Genomic DNA, 17,698 nt, shown 5'->3' with positions numbered 1-17,698 from the left:
TCGTGGCTCAGATTGTGCGTTGCTACTCAGATTTATGAAATCTCTTTGAGCCTTTTTAGCAGCAGACACAATCTCAGGATGGTGCCCTTCTGGTTTGTTTAGAATGTCTGTTAAAGTCTTCATAATTACCAGCTTCACCATGGTACTAGCGGATACTTCAATTGTTTCATCCTGTTCTTGATATACTGGGCCTAAGCTGAGCTCTTGTTCATTATTTGTTTCTGGTTCAGTTTCTTCACTCTCAGGCTCAGATATGACTGGCTTAGATGGTGTGGACTCATATTTAGTTTGCACAGCCTCAGTTTGTATGAGCTCTTCAGGCTCAGATAATACTGGCTCATCAGTTTGTGTAGGCTCTTGATCATCAACATTTTGTTTTTCTTTCAGAGCTTCCATTGTAGCCTTAATGGCATCATCTGCCTCTTTCCTCATTCTCTCATTCTCTTTTTATTTTCCTTTCATTTTGATTAGTGCTTCAAGCACTTCTTGAGGAATTTCATCATCTTCTTCTTGAGCCTTTTTATTTATTGTATCTAGATCTTCATTCATTAGTCTTATGATTGTTTTGACCGATTCAACTACTGCCATGTCTGGATCAATCACATTTTCTTTTAGTAGTATATCATCACCAGATTGCGCCTTATGTAGGGACTTGATATGTAGGTCATCATCTGTGTATGCAATCCCTTACCCTTTCTGTTTTCTCTTCAACTTTTCTTCTTCTTCTGTTTCATCTTCTTCATCATGCTCCCCCTCATCATCAACATCTCCATCATATTCTTGATTAATCATATTCAAAGCATTTGAGGGTCCAACTTCTACAACCTCTTCATCAGAACTTGCATATAAATTTTCAATTAATTTTAACCCCTATGGTTCTTCACGTTTCTCCCCCTGTTTTGGTGTATCTGAGATCTTCTCAACCTCAGAATGCCCCTCTAGGGTTCAAATCTTCAATAAAGCCTGTTGCAATGCTTTTTCAAGTGCTTGATTTCGCAATGTCAGCACAACATTCTTTTCTCTTAGAAAAATGTGTTCAAATTCAAGTTATGCATTTTGAACAACAACATCATAGAGATTTGAACTGGATGGTGGAGTTTCTTGGGTAGGCTTAAAGTCAGGTTCTAAGTAGGGTTCTGGTTCAGAAGTTTCTGGAGATGGAGGCTTATAGGTTTCAGGTTAATGTGAGGTGGGTTGGGTAGGTTTAGCAATAGTAGTAGAAGGTTGGTCGTGTATTGGGGAGAATGGTGGTGTTACAATATGTGCATCTTGAATAGGTTAGGCTGGTTGGAAAACAGGTGGTGAGATAGTAATTGGTACATTTAACGGAGATGTTGGTGGGGAAGGAATATGTGTGTCATGGAGTGATTCATTGCCAGATAAAGCTGGTTCACTAGTAGCATGTGAGGAGGAGATGTTGTCATTATCATCATCAACTTCAATAGAATCAGTGTCATCATTGTATACCTTAGGAGGTGGTGAATCTGGTGGAGTAACCTTATGTATTGTATCTGCAATATTTGATATTACACTTGCTACAAACACATCATCATCTATAGGCTCAGTAGCTCTGTTGCTAGGACCTTCAACTGGTTCATTAGCTGCTTCATTTTCAATCTCTGCATCATCTCCTTCATGAGTAGATTGTTCAATCACAGGCACATTACCGACAACAACATCTTGAGCATGTTCAGCATTGCCCTCATCCATAGCATTATCACCATCTGGACCATCGTCTCCTCCATCATCTGAATCATTACCATCTTCATTATCACCATCTTCATCATCACTGTTTCCCGGGGTTCTAGGCACATCAATGGCACCTAGAGCTAGCATAAGCAGCATAGGAGAACATCTCAATCAGTGTTTTCCTCAAACTTACTCTTCGCATCTTTCATTCGCTTGCAGATATTAGGATCTTGTAATATTAAAACCTCTCCTGTTCTTTGAAGGTCCGGCAGTGACCTATTTATCAATATTTGCAGGAATCGAGGATACATTAGGAACCGTTGATTCACATCCTTTTCAGCATTTGAGATTAGACAGTTGAAGATTAATCTAGATACATTAAACGGCTGTTGGTACAAAATAGCTATAGTGAGAGTGCCCAATTCCCTGCTGAGTAGTGTCCAAGTCCCTCTCCTTGGAGATAAGGACTGAATGACATGATGGATTAGAAACGGTATATCAGTGGAAAGCTGCCCTTCTGAAACTGTCCCTCTTTCACATCTCCTTGGTAACCCATTGTCTCTTGAAAGACTCTTAATAATCTTGGGGTTGAATAAGAAGGTTGAGCTTCAAAATTGTCGTTCAGGTTAAGTGCAGCTCTTATCAAAGCTTCTGTAACCTCAATATCATTATTTAGGACAATGGCCTCAATCCTCTTCTCGTTAACATCATTCACATAAGTGGCCGAGCCCCAAAAATCTGAAATGGTTCCTATATATTATAGGGCTTTCATTGAGGGCTACTCTCAGGTTGGAATTTCTCAGAAAATCGATCATTAGTTCCAACTCTCGGTTATCATCATCTAGCTCCAACTGAGCGCACATATTGTGCCTCTTTTCGAATTTTAAGGCCATCAGTTATGCAAAAATAAAACAATAGTCAGTACACAAAGTTGCAGAAACAATATGCAAAGGTAGTTAGAGAAGACTAGCTTCTTCAGTAACCTGTTCCATAGTAATATGTGTACCTGCAAAAACAAAGAAACCATTAGTAAGATCATCAATCAGAAACCCTAGTTTCGAGATCAGTGAGATGACGATCTAGTAGTGATATCTTACCGGAGTCGAAACAGAGCTAATGGCTAAGATTGAAGTATTATCGAGCAAGAAACAAGTATTTGAGTAAGTAGTGACTGAACGAGCAAGTGAGTTTTTGTAATTAAGTTAAGAGAGGAAAATGAAAAGTGTGAAAAAGTTTCTAAGTCCCCCATCTATACGTAACGTTTGGTTGGTACAGTACTTTTTTGTCACCTAGTGCACGACAGTTGTCATTTAATTCAAATATATGTACCTCCCTTGCTCGAGCATATTGCCAAAACAACAGCTGGCTCCCACTGTACTTGAGTACATAGTTCAATCCTTGCTCGATGTACTTGTATGAATATACTGCTCGAGCACTAGTACACTTGAGATAGTTTGCTCGAATATACTTGTGCTCGATGCCTTAGCCAAATGTTAATGAATATTAGTTTGCTTGCTCGAGTATAGGATTATGCTCGACAAGAAGTGTACCCGACAATACTAAGGGAAATTCACTTAGTCATGGATACGTGAGACACACTCATTGCTGACCCTTACTCGAAAATGCATCATGCTCGACATTACTTAAAGATCTATCATGACTAAACATATGCTCAAGATGCGACTCTTCTTAGCAGTGTTGTTACTTTTGCTTGACTTACTTAGATTACTGTAACTCAATGTGCTTGAGGTAACTTCATGCTCAAAAGCCTTAGCAGATTTAATCCTTCCTATGCCTGTACTTCATACTAAGAGTCTAGCATACAAGTTTGTTTGAACTACGCAACAAATTGATCCATCAAGTTTCTCAGCTCGAATCCTCATACCTAAGTGTCTAGCACACAGCTATGCTTGAATCACTTACTAATTTTGTCACATCCTTGCTAAGTTCGAAACTCACAGACCAAGGTGCCTAGCACACAACTATGCTCGAAACATCTAAATGTTTCCTATCATTCAGTTCTTTGTGCTCGAAACCTTAGGTCTGATAACCTACCATGCAATCATGCTCGAAACACATAACATCAATTTTCATATCATAGCAGGTTCTCGAAAGTAACATACATGCTTGAAATACATAGATGAGTCATACGAGTCATATAGCATACTCGAAGCAATGTAATCACACAAACAAGCAAAGTTTCTTTGCTCGAAACACTTAATAATTTTCAGTCTAGATTGTGAAATCAACACATCTTATGCCAATCAGTTTGGACATGTTCACACTTTTCCTTTGCTCAAATTGCAATTTTGCACAAAAGATAATCATTTCAGAATATTGAGCTGACTTAAGAAATTTGTTTAAGGTGAAATAAGAGATCAAATTTCAGTTGAATATTCTTTTGAAAACATTTTCAAAGAAAGATCTCAACATGGGATCAGATTATTCAAAAGCTTTGACTCCATATCATAGTAAGCCCTATTATGATTTAAGTCAGGTTGACATTAGGTAATTGCACTTTGCATGATTATCATGACATTTGTGATATACTTAAAGTTCAATTAAAGCTTAAGTGAAGAATGGTTACATTTTGAATTTTCAAGTTGTTCCATATCTCTTCTCAAAGCTTATTTAGCTTTCTCCAATCACCCCAATTTGACTTCAACCCCTTGATGCCTTGGTCAAAATTTGTTTTTATGAGCAGTTTACTTAGAAATTTATATATAGATATCAGACTTTAAGGTTGAATGTTGGACTTACATGCCATCCAGACTTACAAGCCTTACATTCAGGGTGTTTAAGACTTATTTGGATGCCCCACCCCTGTAGTTCCCTTAGTGCCCTTTAAGTCATGATATATTATTATTTGATTTACTATTTTGAGGCAATTTTCTTTTTCTATATTTTTCCTCTTTCTTTTTCAATCTTTTTCTTTTTGATAATCTTTTGTATATCTATATTTTTATATCTGCTCAGATACTTTGTAAATACATTTTTGTGTGACCAACACACCAACAGGCTCGACCAACACACCAACAGGCTCGTGTATGATTGGATAATTGACTTTCTGCCTATCATTCGGAGAGATATGCAAGGAAACATACCTTGGTCTTCAAATGAGTCACCACATTAGACTTAGCAATGTCATAATATTTGTATCATTCATGTCACTACACTCATGAAAAGATACTCAAAGCAAAATGTCAAATTACTGAACAGGAATCCTTTAAGCCTATATTCCATGGGTTAGAGATTTTAAACAATATACTATCATTTCCCATAAGGTTGGATACATTCCTATCCAAAAACCTTTAAGCTTATTTAAAGCTTATAACTGAATAATCTTATCATACCTCTTATGTGAGATCACCAAAAACAGTGTTGCTTAGTCAAAAACATTTAACAGTTTCAAAATCATTTCCTTTGAAAGTTCATTTAAAACATTGATTCTAAAAACCATGTTGTCATTTAAGCACATTTAACAGGTACACACTTCAACAATATCAAACACATTCATTCAAACAGCATAACTCATTCAGATGAACACACAAGTCGGTCGAGCATGCTCAGAGATTCATCGAGCATACTCGTAAGTCTATCGAGCAATCTTAATATATATCATTTCAGTTCTTATGCTCGAAAGACTTAACTGTGTGCTTGAGCAATAGACTTGTGCTTGGAATACTTAGAAAGTTTTCCTAAACACATGCCCATGCTCGATCAGGAATAACACATCATTTGTGCTCGAGTTACTTGAGAGATCTCAAGTATGGTTTGTTTGTGCTCAAAGAACATCAAACACACCATCAAACACAGAGTCATGCTCGAAATATTTAGAAAGTTTTTCACAGCAAGAATCTATGCTCGAGCAACTGAGCTGTGACATCTGTGCTCGAAAGACTTAAAAAAGTCTTCCAATTACCACTGCCTGTGCTCGAAGAGCAACAAACATAGTATCAAGCACAGATTCATGCTCGAAGTACTTTAACCACAGAAATACATCATGCAAGCACAGATCAAAGTACTGAAAGCTATAATTATCGATAGTATCATACTTTTCACACAAAAACAGTCACATACATGATTTATGCAATCAGAAGGATCAGTTAAGCATAGCAAATCATCATGCAAACATTCATGTGAGTAGCAAAGATAATCAGCAAGCACCTCACTTAAGCACACATCCTCAATCAAACTTCATCAGCATTTATCATTCCTAGGCATTTTAGCAAAAATGAAGCATGGTTTTATCTAAAGGTTTGGTGAATAAATCCGCCAGATTATCAAATGCATCTACCCTTTTCATTTCTATTAAGCCTTTTTCCTAACAGTCCCTAATGAAATGATGTCTAATCTCAATGTGCTTAGTCTTAGAATGATGGACTGGATTCTTAACAATGAACATAGCAGCAGTATTAACAATTAAAATAAGAGTAAGAAATTCAGACCGTAATCCAGCAGTTGATTATGAATCCATTGAACCTGTGCACAGCAGGCAGAAGCAGCAATGTACTCAGCTTCAGCAGTAGAGATGGACACTGTAGTTTGCTTCTTGCATTGCCAAGACACCAGCCTGTTCCCTAGAAACTGGCATCCTCCTGAAGTTTATTTTCTACTCATGTTGCAACCATCATAGTCACTATCTGTGTAGGCCATCAAGTTAAAGGAAGGATTCTTCGGACAAATCCCCAAATCTGGTTTTCCTTTGAGATATCTGAAAATCCTCTTAACTTCTAGCATATGTGAGACTTTGGGGTTAGCTTGGAATCTTGCATAGACACACATAGCAAACATAATATATGGTCTAGATGCTGTGAGATACATCAGTGATCCTATCTTGGCCCTATATTCATGCTGGTCCATCGGCTCCCCCTTCTCATCAGGTACCATTTTCTCATGTGTGTCCATTGGTGTAGACACTGTCTTAAAGTCTTGGCACTTGAACTTGTTAAGAGTATCTTGGACATACTTTGATTGATTAATAAAAATCCCATCAGCCTTCTGTTGAACTTGAAGTCCAAGGAAGAAATTCGTTTCCCCCATTGAACTCATCTTGTACTTAGATTTCATCACTTGCTCAAACTCCTTGCACATTTGTTCATTTGTAGAGCCAAAGATAATGTCATCCACATACACTTGCAACAGTAGCAGATCCTTGTTCCATCTTTTGTAGAACAGGGTGTTGTCAATAGCTCCTCTACAGAAGCCATTATCTAACAAGTGGTTTGATAGCTCATCATACCAGGCTCTAGGAGCTTGATGTAGTCCATACAATGCTTTGCTGAGGGTATACACTTTGTTAGGATGGACTGGATCTTCAAATCCTGGAGGTTGAGTCACATATACCTCCTTATAAATCTTTTCATTTAAGAATGCATATTTCACATCAAGTTGATAGACTTTTATGTTCATTGATGCTACATATGCTAGAAAGATTCTGATGGCCTCTAGTCTTGCAACTGGAGCAAATACTTCTTCAAAGTCCACTCCTTCTTCTTGTAAGCATCCTAGAGCCACCAATCTTGCTTTATTTTTTATCACTATGCCCCTCACATCCTTCTTGTTTCTGAATACCCATTTGGTTCCAATAGAATACTTGCCTCTAGGCTTGTCAACCAAGTCCCATACATGTAAGTCTCTGAATTGTGCTAACTCTTCATGCATAGCTTCCCCCCAGCTGTTGTCTTTTAAAGCTTGATTGATGTTATTTGGTTCAACTTGGGATAGAAAGCAAGCATACAGACAGATGTTTGCCTTTTCAGATGAACTTCTTGTCACTCTCTCATGCAAGTCTCCTGTGATGTTCTCTGCATGATGATTTCTTTCAATAGAAGTAGTCTGCACAATTTGTTGTGCTGACACTTCTATCTCAAGATTGGTCATATTGATTTCAGAAGTTTCACTTTCAATTCTTTCTTGAGTTTCAACAGCTTCTTGAGTTTGATCAATCTCAGATGATGATGCTTCATTTGATCCAATTTGTAGAGAATCAAACAAAGATTGAAACCTGTCTTCAAATTGATTTGTCACTTCAGGCTGAATAGGTTGCTGACCTTGCACGGGTTCACTATCTATATCACTTGGACCTTCATTAGAAACTTCAACTCCGGCTTCTTGTCCATTCATCTCAACTACAACTGCTCCTTGGTTGCATCTCTCAAAGATAAATCCATTTGGCTCAGGAGTAACAGATGACCATAGCTTGTCCAAATTAACTTGTTTTTTATTTCCTTTATCTTCAAAGCTAGTTCTGTACATGCTGTCATCCATGTCTTCATTATAAATCTTGAATGACTTGATCATCTTCTCCAAGTCAAATAGCCATTGGGGACCTTCAACATTGTTGAAGTGGTTTTCATTGAATATTATATCTGAGGACTCAATGACCACCATGTGCTCCTTCACAAAGACTCTGTAAGCCTTTGAATGAGATGAGTATCCCACAAAGAAACATTCCAGAGATTTTGACTGGAACTTGTTTAGATAGTCCTTTGTATTCAACAGTGAGCATCTGCATCCAAAAGGCTTTAAGAACTTCACATAAGGTTTTCTTTTGAAGATAACCTCATATGGGGTCTTATTTTGAGCCTTGTTTAGTAGAACCCTGTTCTGCACATAGCATGCAGTGTTGATTGCTTCTGCCCAGAAAGTGACTGGCATATTTGCATCAACAATCATGGTCCTTGCAGCTTCAATTAGTGTTCTGTTTCATCTTTTTGCTACATCATTTTGCTCAGGAGTTCTAGGTGCACTATATTGCTAAAACATCCCCTTAGAAGTGCAGAATTCTTTCATTATTCCATTCTTGAATTCTGTCCCATTGTCACTTCTAATGACTTTCACCTTCCTTTCAAGCAAATTTTCCATTTTTAGCACATAGGTTCTGATTAACTCTGGGGTTTCATCTATGCTGCTCATGAAGTATACCCAAGTAAATCTTAATTAATCATCTGTGATCACAAGACGAAATCTCTTCTTTCCAATACTTGGAACACTCACTGGACCAAACAGATCCATGTGAAGTAGTTCCAAGACCTCATCAATGGTGTTTATCAATTTGCTCTTATGTGAGGATTTATGTTGTTTCCTTTTTAGGCAGGATGTGCATTTTTTTCAAGCTTAAATTCTCTTGTGGGAAGGCCAACAACATGTTCACCTTTCACTGGTTTGTTCATATTCTTCAAATTGACATGACACATCTTCCTATGTCACAATTTAGTCTCATTTTCAATGGCTTTGGAAACAAAGCATGAACCACCTCTAGATGTAGCAGTATTAATTCTCAGTTCATAGAGGTTGCCATTTCTTGGAGCCATCATCATGATCATCTCAGTTGGAATCACAAATTCAGGCTTTAGAATTAGGTAGTGTTCATCATTGAAGGCTACTTTGTACCCTTTATCACAGACTTGAGAAATGCTGAGTAGATTATATTGTAGTCCTTCAACATGCAGCACATTCTCAAAGGATACCTTGCTATTGGTGAGTGTTCCTCTTCCAACAATCTTCCCTCCATTTTCATCACTCCCAAAAGCAACTGGACCTTCATACTTTCTTTCATATTTGATTAGAGCACTCTTTTCACAGGTCATGTGCCTGAAACATCCACTGTCCATGTACCATAAGTCATTACTGTTCAAGAACTGTTCCTGCACATATACACAAAAGAGAATTAGTTTGATTCTTAGTCACAAACTGCATCAGTTTGCAATTTAGATTCAAGTGAAGATTCATCAGGAATTGGAACTAGAAGTGGAAGTGGATCTTCATAGATAACTTCACATTCTTCTTCTGAGTTTGATTCTGACCCATTTGACACAACTGGTGATTTAATGCTATTCTCTATCTGTTCAATCACACTGTCTTTCCACTCATTTAGCTCCTTCTGAGTCTTCCACAGAAACCCTTTAGGTTCAAAACCTTGATTTATCAAGAACTTTTCATCCCCATTAAGAACACCATGTCTCATTTTGTCCTTTCCTCTGTCTTTTGACCTTTTGTTCTTTACAGGCTTGCTTAATACTTTTGCATCATCCTTGATTTTCAAAACTTGTTTCAGTCTCTTTTCCAAAATTGATCTTTTCTTTTCATCACTTGAGTTGTTCTTCTCTTCATTCAAATATCTTTGATACATATGCTTGTATCCTTTCATATCAAAACCATAAACCACATCAGGGACCATAAACTCTGCTACTTCAAACCAGCAAGAATCATTGTGATGACCATACGCGTCACACTTCTTGCACCATACCTTGGCATAGCTTCCCATATCCTTAAACAATTACTTGTCTTTAATTCTGTCACTTGGTTTGGGGAAGTCAAAGCCTAGGGATGTCTTTGGACATAGAGAGTTGCTGAAGTCCATTTTGATTGGCTTGTTAAGATCAGGCACCAGATGATATTTCTGTTTAACAAATACAATTGGTTTCAACTTGGATGGGAATTTTGAACAGCTTCCCTCTTCTTTAGCAGCAAATCTTCTCCTAGGTACATACTCCACATCCCCAATATCAAACAGTTCATGACTAGAGAAAACTGGATAGATTGAAGGATGGGACTGATCATATGAAGATTTCTTTGTCATTTCATTTCTTTTCTTGATTTCTAGCTGTGGTCTAGCACAAATGTCAAATACCACATGTTCTTTCCTTATCTGTTCATAGTGTTTCATCATCTTGGGAGTCATCTTTGGCAGTAAAGGAATCTTTTCATTTTTCTTCTTGTTTGATCCCTTCTTTTTCTTCTTACCCTTAGATGATTTGGTACTGCCACAACTGCAAGTACTCTCCTCACTGGAGTATTCACTCCATTTCTTCTTCTCACCATCCTTCTTTACTTCCTCGTTGACTTCTGGTTTCTCATTCTGCTTCATTACAAACTCTCTATTTTCATCAACAATCACATCTTCATATTGTTTTATAAATTCAGCTTTATCTTCAAACACATTCTTAAATTGTTTCAAATACTCATTTCTGCTTTCCTTGTCTACTTTTAGTGGATAGCTGTCACAAAAGGTGGTGACACATTTTTGTATTTCTCTTCATCTGTCATTTTGTCCACAAATCCCCCAATGTTTCTAGTAGACACAAGGTTTTTTAAGAATTCCATTTGAATTAACAAATCAGCATTCTTCACCTTCTCTTCAGCATACAATTTTTCAGTCCCTCAATCTCAACTGTCATTCTTGATTGAGTTTTGTATGCTTGCGTACAATCTTCTTCTAACCCCTTAATTTGATTCTCATAGGTTGCTTCACTAGTTTCATACACATTTAGTAATGCTTCCTTTCTACCACACTTAGTCTTCCATTTTCCAACTTCCTGATTGAGTTCATCAATTGCAATAAGGAGATCAGAAATTGAAATATCAGAATGTACCTGTGCATTTGAAGATTCTGTTTTGTCCTCCACTTTGGCCACGAAAGCGACATTTCTTTTTCAATCTCAGCTGCGTGGTTACTCCAATCAAACTCCCCATCCTGAGGAACCCTTGTGACTGCAACATTCCCTTGATACCCAACCTGATTCACATTGCTTTGATTGACTCAGTTCTGATTATTGTGAATCTGCAGTTGGTTGTTCCTTTGAGGCAGAAAGGGTTGTTGCTGGGGTTTATTTTGGTTTTGATAGGGGTTTTGGTTGGTAATCTGATTCCTCTAATGCTGGAAGTTCTGACTCTGATTTTGGTAGAATTGACTTTGATTCACTTGGTTTCCAACTTGCTTGGGCATGTTGCATTCTCTTACAAAGTGTCCAGGTTGTTGACAGTTGTAGCATATTGCTTTTGATTTGTCAAAACCTATTCTCTCATTCGGCCTATTGAAGCTTGATCTTCCAGTTCTGTTGTATAACCGCTTGCTTCTCACAGCCAGCATGGCAGCCTGCCATTTGATGTCCATGTCTTCCAAGTCATCAGCATCAATTTGCTCAATATCTTCCTGCACAATGCTTGTGTTGATCAGGTTCTTGGCCACAAATGCATGATATGATTCGGTAAACATAGAGAACAACGCTTGATAATCAGTTCCTTGAGTTGTATTGTTCTGCACAAATGTGGACTGTCCACTTGCTGTTGAGGCTACATCATCTTCTATCAACTGAACATTAAATCTTGGCTGTCCACCACATGTTGAACCTGTCTCAGCTTGCTCTTCAATGATTGGCTGCTGATTCTTGATGGAGAGATTTCCCATTGGAGCTACAAGAGCATTGTTCACTTGAAAATTGGGCTTATCTTCTCCGATCATGTGGTTTTCGATCATTTCATGTTCTTCAGCCTTGAGAAAAGCTATTACATTGTCCAACTTAAAGCTGGGAAAGCTTGCCTTTTCCTTGGTAAACTTGCTTGCAGTATGTCACTCACCAGACAAAGATGACAAAAGATTCTTATTTAGCTCAAAGTCAGAGATCTGCAAGTCAGTTGTTCTTATATCATTCACAATCACCATAAACCTCTGTAGGACTGATTTTAACCTTTCTCCATATTTAAACTTGAATCTATCTAGTTGTTGCTTCAGTCTATCCTTTTTAATGTCTCTCAGTTCTGTATTGCCTTCAAACATATCAATAACAGCATCATACATATCTTTAGCAGTTTTGTGATGATTGACAGTTGTCAATATTTCCCAAGATAGGCCTAACTTCAGCATAGACAGTGCCTTGTCATCCCTTTTCTTCATTTTCAGCTCAACAGTGGCATTGTTGTTCAGAGCAGTTGAAGGAACATTGTTTCCATTTGTGATAGAGGTCCATAGTTCCGGGTCATTGTAGTTCACAGCCGCTTCAAAGAGTACCTTCCATTTAATAAAGTTTTCTTGTCCAAGCAGTCTAGGAATTTTGTTGGTAGAAACTTTTTGGTCTTCCATTACAGCAGATCTGACCTTTAAAGCAGAGAAACAGAGTAAAGCTTCAAGCTTTATCACAAACCTTCAGTCTCGTGGCCTTGAGCGAGCTTCCAACGCTCTGATACCACTTGTCAGGACCGGGAATCAGGTGCAAACCTTGGAAAGGTTGACAAGAACACACTGAATCAGTTACCCAAAGGCCTATTGAATATCCCGGCGGAATCAGGATATCCAACGAATGGGAACGAAGGTGTGATATAACAAACACGAAACAATAACAGATAATCAATAAGAACACAATCAAAGACAAAGATTCACTTTAGTAATATATCATATAAAGAAACCGTGAAAGGAATGTCTGGGTTTCGTGACGACGGCGGCGGCGGTACGAGGAAACAAATAGAATATTCTTTTTTAATGTTTCTCGTATTGCGTGCGTCATTATCCGTGTCTTAAATGGAAACCTAGGACCCTATTTGTAGACCCTGACATTCCTTCTAGAAGTTCCTAATCATTACATAATGAAAGACAAAAGAAATACAAGTGTAAGAATCTTCGAGCAAGGTTTGTCTCATGCGCGAGCAGACTCATTATTCAGGGTATGCTCGATGAATTTCTTCGAGCATACTTTACTTAGAATATCTTCAGTGAAGATACTCTCCTCCAGCAAGCTTCATTCCTTTTGACCAATCCTTGCTTTGCTCGAACTAGTCCATCGAGCAAGCTCATTCTTCTAGATGTCTTCAGTCTTGTCCTTAGACTTATTGACAATCTTTAGCATGCTCGGATGTAAATCTTGCTCGGGGAACTGAACTATGCTCGAAGTCTTTGCTTTGAACACATGACATCTTCTTATTGCATCCATGCTTGTCCCCATGTGCTCGACCATCCTGTGCTCGTAACACTTGGTTGAAACTTGTATGATCAAGCTGTTTGCTCGATTGACAATCCATGCTCGATAGAAGAATACTCTTGCTCGTTGAAGTGTAGCTTGCTCCAAGCCTTAACACTTAGAAGAATCAACCACAAATGACTCTGAAGACCTTGCTCGAGGTAGTAAAACCATGCTCGATCGTCTAGGCTTGCTCGAAGTCCATACTTAGCTGTTTCCTGAGGAGGTTGAGAAGATTCCAATCTTCCTTATCAAAAATCCGACCCAACAAATTAAAAAGAAAAATAAATTCCGTTTTTTTTAATGAAACCGGAATGAAATATAAGAATTTTGGTTTTTTTACATTTTTAAAATTTTGTTTTTTTTAATAATTTTTTAAATATATTTTAGAGGTTTTTTTAGTGGTCCAAAATGATTCTCAAAGTTCTCAATTTGCCAATGGTTCTCTTAGGATCCTTACCCTATATATACGTATATATATATGTAGGATTAGGATCATGTGAGAACTTTTTGGGAATTGAGAACTATAAGAACCATTTTGGACCACAAAAAAACCCAAAAATAAAAAAAATCATAAAACAAAAAAAAAACTCAAAAGTAAAAAAACCAAAGTACTTATTTATCATCTCGGTTTCTAAAAAAAATGTAGAAAAAAAAATTCTCAGTTTAGCTAAATTATACATATATGTATAATATGTACATATATGTTCACACATGTTTTTTTCCTATACACATATGTATAATTTAAGGTAATTGATAATGTACATATGTGTACATTACGTAACTAGAGATTAAATGAAAGTATACATATATGTATAGGTATAATACGAATTAAAAAGAAAAAAAATCAGTTTTTTTATTAAACAAATATGTATAATATGTACACACATGTTTTTTTCTATACACATATGTATAATTTAAGGTAAATGATAATGTACATATGTGTATATTACGTAACTAGAGATTAACGAAAGTATACATATGTGTATAGGTATAATACGAATTAAAAAGAAAAAAAATCATTTTTTTATTAAATGAAACCGCAATAAAATATAAGAATTTTGGTTTTTTTACATTTTTAAAATTTTTGTTTTTTTTTGTTTTATAATTTTTTAAAGGTTTTTTTAGTGGTCCAAAATGGTTCTCAAAGTTCTCAATTTGCCAATGGTTCTTTTAGGATCCTTACCCTGTATATATATATATATATACACACACTAGATTTTATCCGCGTATTACGGGGGTTGTTTTAGATTATTCGTTTTTAATATTTATATATCTATATTTGGATTTTAATTTTATTTATTGTAAGAAAGTTAATAATTAATATACTTGAGGTTTGATGTAAAATGGTTTCACAAATAAATGATATGTTATAATCCGGTTTAAAAGCTATCTCGGTTTGCTTGAGAGAATGGTTATTTTACATTTTTCGTTTTTTAATATTTATTTTTTGGATTTTAATATTCTTTGTTGGAAGAAAGTTAATAATATACTTAGGGTTTGATGATGAAAGGGTTTCACAAATAAATGATATGTTACAACCCGTTTAAAAGCTATCTGGATTTGATGAACCATGACCCTCTTATGTTTTTTACTATAAAATTGTTTATTAATTAGAAATAATATCTTTTTCCTTTTAAATTGGATATTAAATTTTAGTATATCCTTATTTTATAGGATTTTCATATCAAATAATTGTTAAAATTAATTTTTAATTTAATGAGATGTTATAACCCGTTTAAGAGCTATCTGGTTTTGGTAAGACCCATACCCATGAATTTGAGTTAAATCAATGAGAGACCTACATTTAAAAATCAAGCAATCTGGTGACTTCCATAAAGGGGGGCGCGCGACCACATCATGACACGTAGGATTTTAGGGGTTTCGTTTATATATATATATAGGAGAAGTATAGTTTGAAAACCCTCTTGAGTTGAGAAAATCCGTGAAAACCCTATGTAACATCGTTTTTTTTTTTTGTTACATGTAATATATGTTGTTACATTTAACACAAAATATCGAAAACATAAAAAAATGTTTTGCTATTTTTTTTACATTTTTTAGTAATTTTTATATATGTTTTCAGGAGAGAAAAAATATAAATAAACTTTTACATTTTATATTAACTTTAATTGTATACCACAAGATTTAATCTTTAATTAAAAAAAATATGGTTGAGAATAGGTTTCTAGAGTTTTCACAACTCAAGTGGGTTTTTATTCTAACCTAACCCTATATATATATATATATATATATATATATATATATATATATATATATATATATATCGGGAGATTTCAAATAAGAATCCCTTTGAGTTTTAAGAACTCGAAACAACTCAGTGTAACGATTTTTTTTTCGAATTTTTTTTTTACACATGCGTAATATATGTAAGTTACATACACGTAAAAAAATTACAGAATTTTTTACGCACCGAGTCGACTTTTTACACATGTGTAACGGACGTAAAAGTTAGTGCAACCACTTACATCTTTATTCTCTCTCCTACTTTAACTTTTTTGCCAGATTTAATCTTAACCACATATTCCAATCCATTTAATTAAATGTGTGGCCAATAATTGAGTTTTTAAGTTCTTACAACTCAACATGGTTCTCAAAATATCCCTCCCATATATATATATATATATATATATATGGGAGGGATATTTTGAGAACCATGTTGAGTGTATATATATATATATATATATATATATATATATATACTATAAATGGTCATTCATTAATTATCATATTATTCTCAATATATCATACGTACTGTGTGTACTGTGTTCCACACTTTTTGATCATTTTTATTCACACATATTGTGATGGATATATTAATTAATCCACACACATAGAGAACACATATTTTGTATTCATAAAAACATTGAGCACGTTTAACATTATATGATCTAGTAGTACATATAGGTGCTTACAAATACCAAACCACATAGATCTAGAGAGTATAGAAAGGCAGAAACATGGTGAAAAACCTAGGTCCTGACAAAAATGGAATCAAGAAAGGTGCATGGAGCGACGAGGAAGATGAAAAGTTACGAGCGTATATTCAGAGATATGGCCACTGGAATTGGAGTTTACTTCCGAAGTTTGCAGGTAGGAACCACTTCCTTAGTTCCTGGAAGCAGGTATGCATGCAATTAATTGTTCTTTTATTCTTGTTTTCTTAGGTTTGTCCAGGAGTGGGAAGAGTTGCAGGTTACGATGGGTCAATTATCTTCGTCCGGACATGAAACACGGGAACTTTACTAAAGAAGAAGATGATTTGATTCTCCATTTGCATTCAATGCTTGGCAACAAGTAACTTAATCTTTTTAATATATAATCATTAAATATAGATGGGATTTTAGTTATTGACGCTAAAAAAAAATATTCACGGTATAGTGTAATTCGTAATATATTTGATCAAGTTCCTTAATATAGATATAGTATTTTCCTTTTATAAGTGTAGCCTTTTGTATTCGTAGATGGTCTGCAATAGCATCAAAGTTGCCGGGAAGGAGTGACAACAAGATCAAAAATCGGTGGAACACACATTTGAAGAAACACGCTAAGGCTGACCACAATGTGCAAGAATCGAAGCACCATGCCGCAGCCATGCAACTAGCAGATCAAGCTAACCAGAAAAAACAGATAGAACCAAAAGTGCAAAACGGAGGAAAGATGAATTTAGCAGGAACATCGTCATCCGTTTCACCATCCTGTTCTACACTCACCAAACTATCATCATGTTGGTTGAGTGGTGCAGATTGTGGTGTTTCAAGGAATGTTGTTCCACAAATTTTTGATTACCAACCGCTAGAAGATTTTTGGACGGAACCGTTTTTAGAAGACATCACGTCATCCGTCGATAGCATGTTGTCGCCGTCGAATGCGGTTGGTCATGATTTGATTGCTCAATCTTTTTCTAAGGATATGATGTTGAATGATGAATTTTCATGGTCGATGTTGGATTCTTGTATTGAAGACAACAACGAGTTTATGTGTTGTTGGGATTGTATCCAATAATTTATGTTAAATATTTAATAAACTAATAAATTTGAGGCAAAATGGTTGGATAGGACCCTTTGTTGGTTATAAAATATAACCATGTGTTCACCTCGTTGAGTCGTTTTTACATAATCGTTGGGCAACACGACAAAATTTGTTATTTTATTCTTAACGTCATTTTCTTGTGTTAAGTATATAATATTGGCTTCTCAGAAGAGAATGTCGAGTTTAACTATAAAATGAAATAAATAAAAATTCTATAAAAT

General features: G+C 35.9%; 1 protein-coding gene across 1 annotated transcript; it reads left to right on the top strand.

The window, feature by feature from the left end:
• The first annotated feature begins 16,404 nt into the window (after nucleotides 1-16,404).
• LOC143632982 (transcription repressor MYB4-like) lies at nucleotides 16,405-17,450 on the top strand. Its single transcript, XM_077101374.1, has 3 exons — nucleotides 16,405-16,538; nucleotides 16,613-16,742; nucleotides 16,910-17,450. Exons 1-3 carry the CDS (start codon nucleotides 16,406-16,408, stop codon nucleotides 17,448-17,450), a joined length of 804 nt encoding a protein of 267 aa, XP_076957489.1. The 5' UTR covers nucleotide 16,405.
• The last annotated feature ends 248 nt before the right edge of the window (nucleotides 17,451-17,698 follow it).

This window comes from Bidens hawaiensis, unplaced genomic scaffold (genome assembly GCF_021521415.1).
Source record: "Bidens hawaiensis isolate Kalapana, Puna unplaced genomic scaffold, B.hawaiensis_p1.1 tig00006556_1, whole genome shotgun sequence".
Lineage (NCBI taxonomy): Eukaryota > Viridiplantae > Streptophyta > Magnoliopsida > Asterales > Asteraceae > Bidens > Bidens hawaiensis.
The sequence above is the reverse complement of the archived record's forward strand: the minus strand, read 5'-3'. Positions and strand labels throughout refer to the sequence as shown.